This window comes from Apium graveolens, unplaced genomic scaffold (genome assembly GCF_009905375.1).
Source record: "Apium graveolens cultivar Ventura unplaced genomic scaffold, ASM990537v1 ctg3762, whole genome shotgun sequence".
Classification (NCBI taxonomy): Eukaryota; Viridiplantae; Streptophyta; class Magnoliopsida; order Apiales; family Apiaceae; genus Apium; species Apium graveolens.
The window spans coordinates 1-14,095 of NW_027418251.1; the positions used below are offsets into that span (position 1 = coordinate 1).

The following is a 14,095-nucleotide window of genomic DNA, read 5'->3' on the forward strand; positions in this document are numbered from 1 at the left end:
TTTTTCATGAGTTAATTTTTATTTGTTAAATTGGCCAGCCCCAATCTAGTTAGTTGACAACAAGATTTGCAACTCATGTCTTCTCTCTACCAAATATGAAAAAAGGATCCAAGTGTCACTCTTGGGGTGAAATGACCCTCAACGTCACTTTCTTAATAATTGGTTTTTCATTTTCTTTTTTAAAAAAAAATTTGAAACGTAACTTCATTCGTGTTTGGGGAGGGGCAAAACGCAGTTTTTCATATAATTCATTTTGGATTGCGTTTTGGTTTTATTTTTTGTTTTTTTTTCGGTTGAAAATTGCGTTTTTACGAAAAAATAGTTTGAAACCGTGTTTTTATCCATAAACTAAATATGAGACTGCGTTTTTTACCAAACCATTTTTAAAATTGCGTTTTCATCAAAACACAGTTTGAAAACCATGTTTTTAAACAAAACATAAGACGAATTGCGTTTTTCTTTTTTAAAAAAAAAAAGAAATAGAGTTTTGATGACCGCTTTATAAAAACTGACTTCAAGTTGTGTTTTGTTATAGAAAACTTAACACGAAACTGCGTTTTCGTTATTTTGAAAATTTTTAACCGAAATCCCGTTTTAAAGTGACATTTAGGCCACTTTTAGTAAAGTGACATTGAAGGCTATTTACCCCAAAAATGACATTTGGGCCAACACCCACCAAATATACCGATAATTGCCATCTGCATAAATTACTAGTAATACTACATTAGTTTCATCAAGTGTCCCAGTAATTTTCTTTTTCTTTTTTCCTTAAATTCCGGTCTTTAGCAAATAACAATTTTACCGGTGAGGTATTCTGAAATTATGGCATACAATTTTATATATTTGAATTTTGAATTAAATATCATTTTTTCAAGTATTCTCATTTACCGTAGTTAAAATACCACAAAATAAATGACATGGCGTTCAATAATTTTTTTTTGTCACGCAAAGTTGAAATTAATACTACACCGAAACAACTTATCAATGAAATAAAGCAGCTGTAAACAATGTTTTTTAAATTATCTTTTGAAAAATTCATTTAAATTAAGTATACATCAAACAAAAGTGCAAATAAAAAGAAGAAAAGAGTAAAGAGACTTTTGGCCTGGTAAACACTGTACGCTGGATGGCGAAGTAAACATTTCAGTCGGACTCTTTTTTGTTTTTGAAAATTTTCATCCCCACTATGGTTTCTTTGCTTCTCACAAGGTTTGCTACTACTGGTATAAATTTATTATAATTTTTTTCCTGAATAAATAAGTTTATAACTTACTTCACAAAAGTACACAATATTATGTGTTTTTAAAAAGTTCGACTTAGCCCGGCTCGTTTACTTATCCAATACTCATTTTCATGTTCAACAGAACCGAGTTCAACTTAAACGACTCAATCCCGAGTTTTTATTCACCAACGGCTCTGTTCATTTTCATTCAGTGTTCTATCATGCGTCAGTTTTATTTAGGTTAATATATAATAATAATAATAATAATAATAATAATAATAATAATAATAATAATAATAATAATGTATTATAAGATAAAACCACTGAGAAAACTCAATGCATTGCAGTCCAAGTAAAGTGGGAGTGGCACGAAATGGAAGTTGTAGTTAAAATTTTGCCTCCTTTGTGTCCAGAGATACACTCTTGCTTAAATTCAATATTGGGGCTGTGTACTATGTAATACAGTACTACATAAATACTCCCTCCGGCCCCCTCAATTCTTTACATTGGGGGACGGGAGCTCGGCACGCACTTTAATACTTTTATTAAATGTAGTTACATAATTTTTTTTTAAAAAAAAAATATTCTAAATAAAAATATAATGTTTAAACTTTTTTTACAAAAAATAAAATTTTAAAATAAATTACAGAAATATACTTTATAGTTATCTTAAAATACGTGTAGAGTATGTGAAAAAAAATTATAAAAAAAATGAGAGGGACGGAGGGAGCACATCTACACCGTTGCCCAGATATCACTATACTTTCAATTCAATCTTAACAACAGACATGAAGAATGTCAAAGACGATGGTGTATCATTATGTTTCCCGTTTAAAACAGTGCCCCTCGAACCTAAATTTCGAGAAACTTACAACCAAAAATATATATGTAATATCAAAATTCTACTCCCCCTGTCCCCTTACTTTTGAATTTGTCAGGACAACTAATTAGGTACGGGGACGGGGTGAATATTAATTTTTGAAGCATTGACATGCAGCCTTAACTAGCTCCATCTTATTCAGCACCCATCAATTCATGCACAAGAAATAATCTCACTAACATAATAATTCTTAATTACTATTAGGTGTTTACTCTTTGCATCTTCATCACATCCAATATAATTATGCTACAAGATTGCTCTCATTCATATTGATCGAAATACAAAGCAAAATACTAGACTCTAGCAACTATATGGGATGTTCTTAAATGCAGTGAAACTGATCCTATACTGTTGCTGTTGCCATACCCTGGATGCTATAAACACTAGACAAAACATCAGAGACATGTTCAATTACAAACCTATAATTCTGAATTCATATTTGGTTCGTGGAAATCGAACTCAGGTTATTTCATTCAACCATATAACATATTACCATTACATCATATTCTCGCATGTGATTTTTATCAAACACATAATATGTAAGTGTGCTAAATGAATATTTTATTTAACTTTAAAGATATTAGATATTTACTTAATTACGCAAAAAAAAAAGATAGTTAGTTAAATATTTGTAAGGTTAATTTTAAAGAATTGAATTACGATATAAAATTAGGCATAGTACATAAATGGGATTTATTATCTTATTTATTAATCATTTTTTAGTTTGAAAATATATCTCATATATTTTTAACATATTTTTTATTATAAAAAGTAATTAAAATGTACATATATAATTTTTAAAAAATATATGAAAAATAGGATCGCATATATATAATAATTTATATTGGTATTACATATTTAGATAAACTCGAATTATAATGAGTCAACTTGACCCATTGTTCAAAAAAATTACTCGAATTTGACTACATGACCCTGCCGAAAAACATCGTCACATTCTACGTTTTAGTAAATTAAAATTACAAGCTCGGCGAGAATATCTTACCAATAATGTGAAATTTTTTAATATCTTGTGTTAATATAAATTAATGTGTTTGAGGTCTTTATATGATCAAGTCAATTGATTATTTATATTAAAATTATTAACTTCACTGGTAACGTATTATTAATTTTTTGGGATTTGTCCCGATTTAAGAATATTTGAAATGAGATCTCATGAGATTTGTTAAAACTACAATGATATACTAAATCGATTTATTTTCATTTTCACTTTAAAAAACTAGCTTTTAAAAATGAATTCTTTTAATTCAACAATATTCATTGATCAAGATAATACTGTACAAATATTTTGAATTATTTTAATATTTGGAATTATTCAAATAAAGGTTAAATCTATACGATATTGTAGCATTTGAATCAATGCATTTTATATTATTTAAGGAAAAAATCATATATTGTTCAATAATTTGAAGGAATTAAACAGTTCAACTGATATTTATAAAACTTATCGAACTGAAATTTTTTAATTTTACGATAATAGTATAAAATGTTATCAATTATTATAGAAGAAAATTAGAGTCGTAATGAAAAAAACTTAAAAACAGTTTAAATAACGATATAATTACAATTTTTCTTTCGAATTCTTGAAAAAAATCATGAATATCAATAATAAGTCTTAAAAATATATAATTCATTTTATGTTACAACCATGATTGATACATGATTGCGTAAAAATAGATATGGATTGTTTGTCAGTGATAATGTAATCATATATAAATAATAGCAATTTATAATTAAATAATTTTAATTTTTGAATAATTATAAATGAATGTTAGTTAAGTAATCAATTATCTCACTAGATGTTAAGAAGGATTTATATGTACATAAATCAGTATTTAGCATATAAATAATTGAAACCAACATAATTTAGTAAGAGATATAACATACAATAATTTACATGCTAACACACACATATACATATAATTTAATATTACTTTCTTAACAGTAGTGTTAATAAAACTAACATTTTCCCAAACATACATTATACATACATGCGTTGAATTTCAAAACTAATATTTTTCATTAAAATCAACTTTAATATTAATAATAATGTAATTTTACATTATGATTGCAAGACATTCTGACTTCAGTTATGCATTTTTTAGTTTTAAATTGAGTATGTCAATTGTAAGTTTTAGTGAACTCAGTAATAATATAGCAGTACATAAAGTTTATTTAAATAAAATTCAAGATTTTGGTCAACCCTGTATTCAACATGTATGTTAATTTTTAGCTTTTTATTTATAACATACTAACGCATTCTACAGATTAAGTTTAATCGTTTCGTTTTAAAAGTACACTTACTACCATATTTAATTCATTCATTAAATATAAATAACGGGTAAGAAAAATATAATATAATAATGTTGATGAAATATTCACTCCTAGGAAACATTCGAAACTTTTAATGTTATAGAGGGGATATGAAGCTTGTTGGAGATAAAGTTTATCTTCATTTATTCAAATTTGACTCAAGAGGATATTGTTGGAATTGCTCTAAAATATTATAATTGTGTGTGTATAAAAAAATTCTAGAAAATGACCCGTGCCCCGCACGGGTTATTATGCTAGTTTTTTACTTTAATGCGTTACCAAGGAATATTTCTATTTTTAAAAATAAACATGATGAGGATCAAGGAATGAATATGTTAATTTGGATTTGGTTATGTGTGCTCGTGGTGATGTTCAATTGGAGAGGACGCAAACATGGGTTATGCAGCTTACTTGGATAATAAGGAATAAAGGAGCGATGCATGAAGTTGGACAAGTAGCTGACCCATATTTACGTCCTCTCCAATTGAACATCACCACGAGCACACATAACCAAATCCAATTAACATATTCATTCTTTGATTCTCATCAAAACATAAATCAGAAAACTCATTTTTAAAAATATGTGACGAATACAGTTTACATTCATTATCTACTAAATGAAACGTTGCTAAACCAAAAAAAACATAGCAGTACTATATTTGTAGAATAATAACAGTTAAAGTGTAGTTTACCTTAGTTATCAAACGCTAACAATATTGGTACAAATTAAATAGAACAAGGGGAGTCAAAAAAATAAAAAGAACAGGGGTCAAAATGATAGAGAGATGCAGCTAATTACATTTGCATCAAGTAATAAAAGAGAAAACAAAATCTAAAACATTAACACAATTAATAGACAATATTGAAATTTATCAAAAGTGATAAAATCGCAACTCCCAAGTCCTAAATCAATATCATACAACTACTAGGTGTAAAAAGAAACATATATGAAATATATGAGTGAAGGGCACTTAGCAGATACATCATACAAACTAAAACCGGAAGTGATATCGTTGATAGAAAGGCCCAGTGACAGAGATTTTTTTTAATATATATTCAAAATTAGGCAGATGACAAACATGCATACAGGATATTCATTTCATTCATTAATAATAAACACTAGCATAATAACTCTTGCGAGGCACGGGTCATTTTCTAGAATTTTTGTATGCATCATGTAATTATAATATTTTTAGAGCAACTCCAACAATATCCTTATATAGGCTATTAAGTCAAATTTTGAAGAAATAGAGATAAAATTTCTTTCCACAACCTCCATGTCTCCCTCTATAACGTTGGGAGCTTTGAATATTTCCTCACTTTTATGAGTGAATATCCCTTCAACTATTATTTATTATATTTTTCTTACCCGTTATTTTATATTTAATGAATGAATATAAACATGGTAGTAAGTGTACGTTTAAAACGAAACGATTAAACTTAATCTGTAGAATGCCATTAGTATGTTTACAAATAAAAACTAAAAATTTAACATATATATTGAACAGAACTGACCAAAATCTTGAATATAATTTAAATAAACTATATGTACTGCTCTATAATATATTGAGCTCACTACTAACTTACAATTAACTTACTCAATTTAAAAAGATAAAAAAAGGCATAACTGTAGCCAGAATGACTTGCAATCATAATATACAATAATGTAAAATTTACGTTATTGTTAATATTAAAGTTGATTTTAATGAAAAATATTAGTTTTTTTTTTTTTTTTTTTGCTAAAAGAAAAATATTAGTTTTTGAAATTCAACGTATGTATTTATGAGAAAATGTTAGTTTTTTATTTACACTACTGTTATTAAAGTAATATTAAGTTATCTATATGTGTGCGTGGTTAGCATGTAAATTATTGTATATTACATCTCTTAGTAAATTATAAGGGTTTCAATTATTTATATACTGAATATCTGATTTATGTACATGTATAATCATTATTAACATCTAGTGAGACAATTGATTACTTAAATAACATGCATTTATAATGATTCAAAAATTAAAATTATTTAATAATAAATTGCTATAATTTATATATGGTATTCACATTATCACTGACAACCAATCCATATCTATTTTTTACGCAACTGGGTATCAATCATGGTTATAACATAAAAATGAATTATATATTTTTAAAATTATTATTGATATTCATGATTTTTTAAAGACTTCGAAAGAAAAATTACATTTATATCGTTATTTAAACCGTTTTTAAATTTCTTTCATTACGACTCTAATATTTCTTCATATAATAATTTGATAACATTTTATACTATTCTCCTAAAAGTAAAAAATTTCAGTTCGATAAAATTTTATAAATATCAGTTGAGCTGGTTAATTCCTTCAAATTATTGAACAATATATGTTTTTTTTCTTAAATAATATAAAATGCATTGAATCAAATGCTACAATACAGTATAGATATAACTTTTATTTGAATAATTCAAAATATTTGTACAATATTATTTTGATCAATGAATATTGCTGATCTAAAAGAATTCTTTTTAAAAAACTAGTTTTTTAAGTGAAAAATGAAAAATAAATCGATTTAATATATCATCGTAGTTTTCACAAATCTCATGAGATCCCATTTCAAATTTCAAATTTCAAATATTCTTAAAATCGGGACAAATCCCAAAAATAATAATGCATTAACAGTGAAGTTAGTAATTTTAATATAAATAATCAATTGACTTGATCGTATAAAGACCTCAAACACATTAATTTATATTAACATAAGATATTAAAAATTTTCACATTATTGGTATGATATTCTCACCGAACTTGTAATTTAGATTTACTAAACGTAGAATGTGACGATGTTTTTCGGCCGGGTCATGTAGTCAAATTTCGAGTATTTTTTGAATAATAGGTCAAGTTCTAAAATGCATTAACTCATTATAATTCGAACTTTCTAAATATATAATATCAATATAGATTATTTATATATAAGCGATTTTATATTCAATATTTTTTAAAAAAATTATATATATACATTTTAATTACTTTTTATGATAAAAAATATGTTAAAAAATGTGAGATATATTTTCAAACTAAAAAATGATTAATAAATAAGATAATAATCCATTTATGTACTATGCCTAATTTTATATCTAGAATTCAATTCTTTAAAATTAACTGTACAAATATTCAACTAACTATCCTTTTTTTGCGCAATTCAAGTAAGTATCTTTAAAATTAAGTAAAATATTCATTTAACACACTTACATATTATATATATGATAAAAAGCACATGTGATAATATAGTGTAGTGATAAGAGCTTGCATAGTTGAATGAATTAACTTGAGTTCGATTCCCACAAACCACATCTTTTATATAAATATTAAAAACAGGAATAATTTAGTCTTTTCAATGAGACTTTTTAATCTTATAGCCTTTTTCTCCTATTATACATAGAAAATATGTGTTTTTCTTTTGTAAATTCAAATTTCTATACAGTGAACAATCAACCAAAATACATTAAATATATGATCCTATTGGGGCCTTCCTCTAACACCTTAAGGTTTTAGATGAGCTGGTTACTCAACATGGTATCAGAGCTTAGGCTGGCAGGAGAACTAAGGTTCGATTCCCAGCCACCCCCAATATTCTCACAATTTATTGTGAACACTAAAGGCAATTAATACCCCAAAGATGGGTGCCGGTATTCCACTCTTCGACCCATAAATGAGCTGGTTACTCAACAATACAAAAAGGTCAAGCTTCTAACAGTCGGTAGCAAAGCATCTATAAATGAGAATAGCATCATATTTAGCAAGTAAAAATTTGAAGAGGCTATAATTAGAGTTTATAAATTTGTTCTTTATCCTCCACTTTGTGCAGAAAAGTAAGCCACTCGGCCAAGTGGAAGTACTAGATCCTTCATAAGCCCATACTCTTCTTCACTTATATTTGCACCAGCCAACACCTAAGCACACACAACAAATTATGACATTACGATCTGATCCCATTGAACAAAATATGACACTTTCCTTGTACTCAACCTCGTACGCATAAGACTTTCGTTTCGTAGAATAACTTAATTAAGCTTGTGAGACCGAACAAACTTTTATAGTTTCAAATTACTGACCTTTATAGGAACACTGGGAAATTCATAATAAAAAATCCCAGATAGACTTGTCAAGTAATAGGCAAGTATGGCGGATACGAACAATACCTTCTGAAGCAATTTTCTGTTGCTTGGCATATATGAAGCAATTGAAGGAACCCTGGAAACAGAGAGCGCATCAAGAAACAAAAAGATAATCACGTGCCACTGCTTTGTTCCGAATGGAGGAACTGGATCCATAAAGGACATTGTGTCCAGCAAGTAGGACTGCAACAAAAGCACTTAGCAATGATCAATGATTTAATAATACATGTACATCTATCAAGTAAAATACACACCTCCAACATATATCAAGTAAAATACACAACTCCAATATATCAAACGTCACAGAACAAGTTATATGAAAGAGTGATGCTCAAATGCACGACTAAATCTATAATTGGCACTACTACAATTTTCAAGAAGCAATGTCAAAACAGATTTTGCTTGGGCTTCTTTTTGTAATTAGAAACAAGAAGAAATATCAGCAAAAAACTGTATGAAATAATGTTAAGAAATATGTTATTGTACAATGGGAAAAAGTTTGACACCAACTGGAGCCAAACCAAAAGGTAGAATATGAGCACTTCCTAGAGTGTTAACATTTGGAAAAAGCATTAAAGACTTTTATAGTAAGTCTTGTAATGGAAAGTCTCAACAATGAAAACATAACACATTCAAATGAATCAAATCCAGTGAGGCAGCTTTGAAAGAGGTTGTCAAATTGTAAACAGAATGAAGTCGGTTATAGATAAGTCTACGGTATAAAGAAAACTATTTGTACAGCTGGAGAAGTAGCAAGGTAGACTTCCTAGAGACATCACAAAAAGATCAATCCAAATTATCTTGAGCACTATGTGCTGCACACCATGTGTGTGTGGGGGAAGGGGGGGTGGTCTACACTCCCTTCTAAGACAAAAAAAAAGGTAGCTTTACAAGGATAGCTCTACACATTTTTCCCATTGTCCAAATTGAACATCTCGCAGGATAGAAGATAGAGGCATACATTCTCTCTGATCACCAAGAACAATGGGGAATGGTCTTTCTAAAGATACTTGGAGAAACTGATGAAAGCAAAGAAAATCTTCTTTTTATTCAAATCACAGCCTACTCGAATCCTATTCACCGATTCTCGCACCAAAGAACTCAATGGCAAGAGCCTCTAACAATCAATATTATCCAACAACTGAAAGTACAGTGATTCTAACAGGAGACTATTCCCTAAAAGTGCCAGAGGGTGGAAGCTGGAAAGATGAATTTATAGCTTTCTTCGTCAACGTGCAACGTAGATAAGTCAACAACACACTAGAGGATTTATAGCAACTCTTAACCTATCAGTATCACTCAATATTGAGGTTCTGATAGGATCAATTGCAATTTCAATTAACAAGCAAGTAGGTTGTAACCAGAAGAACAAATGGACTACCAAGAGAACTAAGGTTTGCTCAATTTATATTAAAACAAATTGTATTTTTGGCCTGGATATCAAGCGAACAATGTATATAATATATAAGAAAAGATACTACAGATAGAAAATAGACATTATTAACCTTGACCAACAAAAAGCAACTCCATCTGTTAATTTTTTCCTTTAATGTAGTTTAAATTTATTATCATTCAATAATCATTCACCGTCTAAAGTTAAGAAGTAGTACCATTCCCTTCTCCAACGTTGATACTGGTACTGGGAGTCTAAGATCATTAACAAGCTCTGGCAAAGTACGGGAAAGAAATTCAGCAACAGCCAGCTTAATTTCAGAAGAACGATTATCCATGGCTATTACTCTACGGGGGTATTCCCTTCCATTAGCGGAGAGAAACTCTTCATGGGAACTTCCATCCCGCCCATATATATAAGCCAATGAAGATGACGACATCCATGAAAAGAGCACCATATACATTGATGCAAATGGCGACAACTACAGCATTCAATTACGAAAGTTATTACGATAAGAATAAATTATCTAACAAATGCAAGAATAATTGCACAAATAAAATGATAAACTTACATTTAAACTAAATCCTTCTGGAATATCATCATACCAAGAATCATCAGAGTTATCAAAAAAATCAGAAGCTGTAATGCCCTGTTTATTTGGCCACTTTATAGCTGCCGGTTCCAAGTCCATATCAATGTCTGCATCCATTGGTTCTTCGTACATTGGTGGGGGCATTACAATTATTCCTGCTTCGGAAACTGGAAAATACATGCAATAGAGAGTTAATGGGCAACATCTCAAGGGAAGAGAATGAAGATAGAAACGTAAGGGAAACAAATTATAATTCAAAAAAAAAACAATGTTGATATTAATGTTCAATACCTGCATCAGGGACATCAGAATCTCCGGATGCAACAGCTTCCGCTGCTTGGCTCAGTGCCAGTGCACAAGCTTCTGCTGATTCTAATCTTAATGAATCGTATTCTTCCATATTTACTTGATTGAGGCCCTTCGAATCATGTTTTTTATCTTCCAACTCACCAACTTCAGAAAGTGTTCTATTGCCAATACTCTTCTCATCAGCCCATGTAACAGTGCGTGTAACATTCTTTGAACTTGACGATTTCAAAGAAGTCTTTGGCAGGGAAGCATTACATTCAGCTGTGTTTCCACTATGAGCTCCCTTCTCTGCTGCCATAACATTCACCCCAGCTCCACCCTGACAAGCATTCCCAGACACATCCGATATACTAAGATTATCAATCATATCAACAACACTCCCTTCCTGTTTCGGCCCTTCACATTCACTTTTTGAACTGCTCGAAGCACGAGCAGAAGACGTTCCCAATTCCACAGACTGATCATTCATTTCTCGAAACCTATATCCACTCTCCGAACCATTAACTTCTAAACCAAAATCATTAGCCTTTAACTGTGATGGTACTTTCGATACACTATACTCATCTTGAGTAATAATGGTACTCATAAAGTCAACCTCACTGAATTTCATGTCAATTTTCTCAGCAGGCTTCTTCTTCCTAGGAGGTTTAACCACTGCCATTCACAACATTATAAGAACCAAACAATAAAACAAAACTACGAAACTAAAGATTTCACAACTTGCAATTAAACAAAACTAAAGACTTCAAAAGTTATAAATTTGCAAGATAACAATACAATTAAGCCTATACCAATTGAAACAAGACATTAAAACACTACCTTGTTTCCGATTCTTTCCATCACCCACTCTCGAACTCCTCGGAACATACCCCTCAATCGCATTCGCATCCCCAACAACAACAATTCCATGCTCCACCGCCACATTCTCCTTAATCCTCATCTCCTCACCCCCTTTACTTCCCTTCTCAACCCCACCATCAACCTTCTCTACAAACAACCCAAAATCTCCTCAATTTTACTCTCATCAAGCACCGTACTTCTCTCATCCTGCAAAGTCCCCAAAAACGCCTGACTCTCGACTAGACATTTCGTCGAACAGTACATGCGCATCTCTTCAAGATCGTAAACTCTATGCTCTCTCAACGAAATATGATACTTTCCTTTACTTTTAACATGATTGGATGATAAGGGATTGGGGCAAAGTGGATATCCACAAGATTTGGCGATTGATCGTTCGGTGATTACGTGTTTGAAATCGTTCTTGGACATTAATGAACCGGCAGTGTGTAATTGGGCTTCCGTTTGGATGGTCTCGAAGAGGTGCTTTTGGAGCTCGTAGATTGTGTCTGCTACGGAGACTAGTGCTTTGTCCGCCATGGGAGATGGAGGTTTGGAACCCTAGAGAGATTGTTTGGTTTCACTGTGTTGTTTCTTTACTTCAGTTCTACTATAATGTTTTTTAAATCTTCGGTTATATTACTCGTGTGGGATAATTTCGTATTTCGTGTACGTAAACATGAAACTCATATCCGACCCAAAATGATTTCGTGTACCCATATATGAAACTCATATCCGATTCGAATCCTATCGTGTACTTTTCGTACTTTTTGTGTATATTAAATAAAAAATTAATATAATATATATACATATAATATATAAAAAAATCTATTTTAATGTATAATTTAATGAAATATGGAAAGTGTATATAAATATATATATAGAGTTGGGTTTAGTGGAGACCAGTATTATTTGGAGACCTGTATAACTATCGTTACATTTTTGTCAGATTGTGGGGTACAGATGAGTGAGAGACATAATTAATATTATTTATAAACGTAAGTCAAAAATGTAATGTAACATGTATATAAATATTATGTTAAAAATATATTAAAAAAATAGAGTGCTGAACTTTGTAAATGTAGTGAAGTAGTTTAAATTGTAACATGATTAAAATCATACGTGAAAATTTTATTTAAAAAAATAGAGTGCAGAGCATATCATACAACTTTATAAATATAGTGTAATACTTCAAATTATAAAATTTAATACTTTTAATTGTAAATAAAAATATAATGCAACATGCAGAATAAAATATTATGTGAAAAAATATATTAAAAAATAATGTGCAGAACATATTGTAGAACTTTATAAATAGAATGTAGTACTTAAAATTATAAAATATAATAATTTTAAACCTAAATAAAAATATAATGCAACTTGCAGAATAAAATATTATGTGAAAAAAATATATTAAAAAAATGAAAGAAAGAACATAGTGCCAAAATTTTATAATTAGAGCGTAGTACTTAACATTATAAAATGTAGTACTTTAAGTCTAAATAAAAAATATAATGTAACTTGTAAAATCAAATATTATGTTAAAAATATATTAGAAAAAATATAATGCAGAACTTACTGTACAATTTTTTTATAAATAAAATGCAGTACTTTAAAATCTAAATATAATATATATAATTTAACATGCAGAACACATGTATGTGAAAAATATATTTAAAAATAGAGTTTTAATGCATTACTTAGTCTAATAAAAATTATAATGTAATATATTTGATGTGGAGTAAATGACAAAAAAAATATTTATACATAAATAAAAACTTAGTACTCTTAATCCTAAATAAAAAAAATATAATGCAATTTACAGAATAATGTATTATGTGAAAAAAACTATTAAAAAATATAATGCAAAACAAATCGTAGAACTTTATAAATAGAGTGTAGTACTTAAAATTATACCATGTAGTACTTTTAAACCTAAATAAAAAATATAATGCAAGAATAAAATATTATGTGAAATATTTAAAAAAATAGAGTGCAGAACATATTGTAGATTTTTTATATATAAAGTGTAGTACTTTATATTTTAAATAAAAAATATAATTTAAAATAAACAAATAATATTTGAAAATTATATTCAAAAATAGAGTTCTAATACATAACTTAGCCTAATAAAAGTTATAGCTTAATATATTTGAGTAAGGAAAAATAAACTACTTGATCTATGTAAAGTAATACAGTTAGTTTTAGGTTTTATTTTATACACCTGTAATGTAATATGAGTCGTCCATTTCATTCAATCTAACGGCCTATAAACATGACTCCAAGTCTCCAAATAAAACACGGACTCCACTGAACTTTTGTCTATATATATATATATTTACATAGTATTCTGTAAAAACTT

At 29.0% G+C, this 14,095-nt stretch overlaps 2 protein-coding genes across 2 annotated transcripts; both read right to left on the reverse strand.

Annotated features, from left to right (window-relative positions):
* Positions 1 to 7,805: 7,805 nt before the first annotated feature.
* Positions 7,806 to 11,900, reverse strand: LOC141701349 (putative RNA polymerase II subunit B1 CTD phosphatase RPAP2 homolog). Its single transcript, XM_074505024.1, has 6 exons — positions 11,716 to 11,900; positions 10,879 to 11,550; positions 10,567 to 10,754; positions 10,213 to 10,476; positions 8,627 to 8,785; positions 7,806 to 8,377 (listed from the first exon to the last, which is right to left on the reverse strand). The coding sequence occupies exons 1-6, from the start codon at positions 11,834 to 11,836 to the stop codon at positions 8,273 to 8,275; spliced, it is 1,509 nt and encodes a 502-aa protein (XP_074361125.1). The 5' UTR covers positions 11,837 to 11,900; the 3' UTR covers positions 7,806 to 8,272.
* Positions 11,884 to 12,273, reverse strand: LOC141701348 (putative RNA polymerase II subunit B1 CTD phosphatase RPAP2 homolog). The gene has a single exon (XM_074505023.1). It carries the CDS (start codon positions 12,271 to 12,273, stop codon positions 11,884 to 11,886), a length of 390 nt encoding a protein of 129 aa, XP_074361124.1.
* Between the last annotated feature and the right edge of the window lie 1,822 nt (positions 12,274 to 14,095).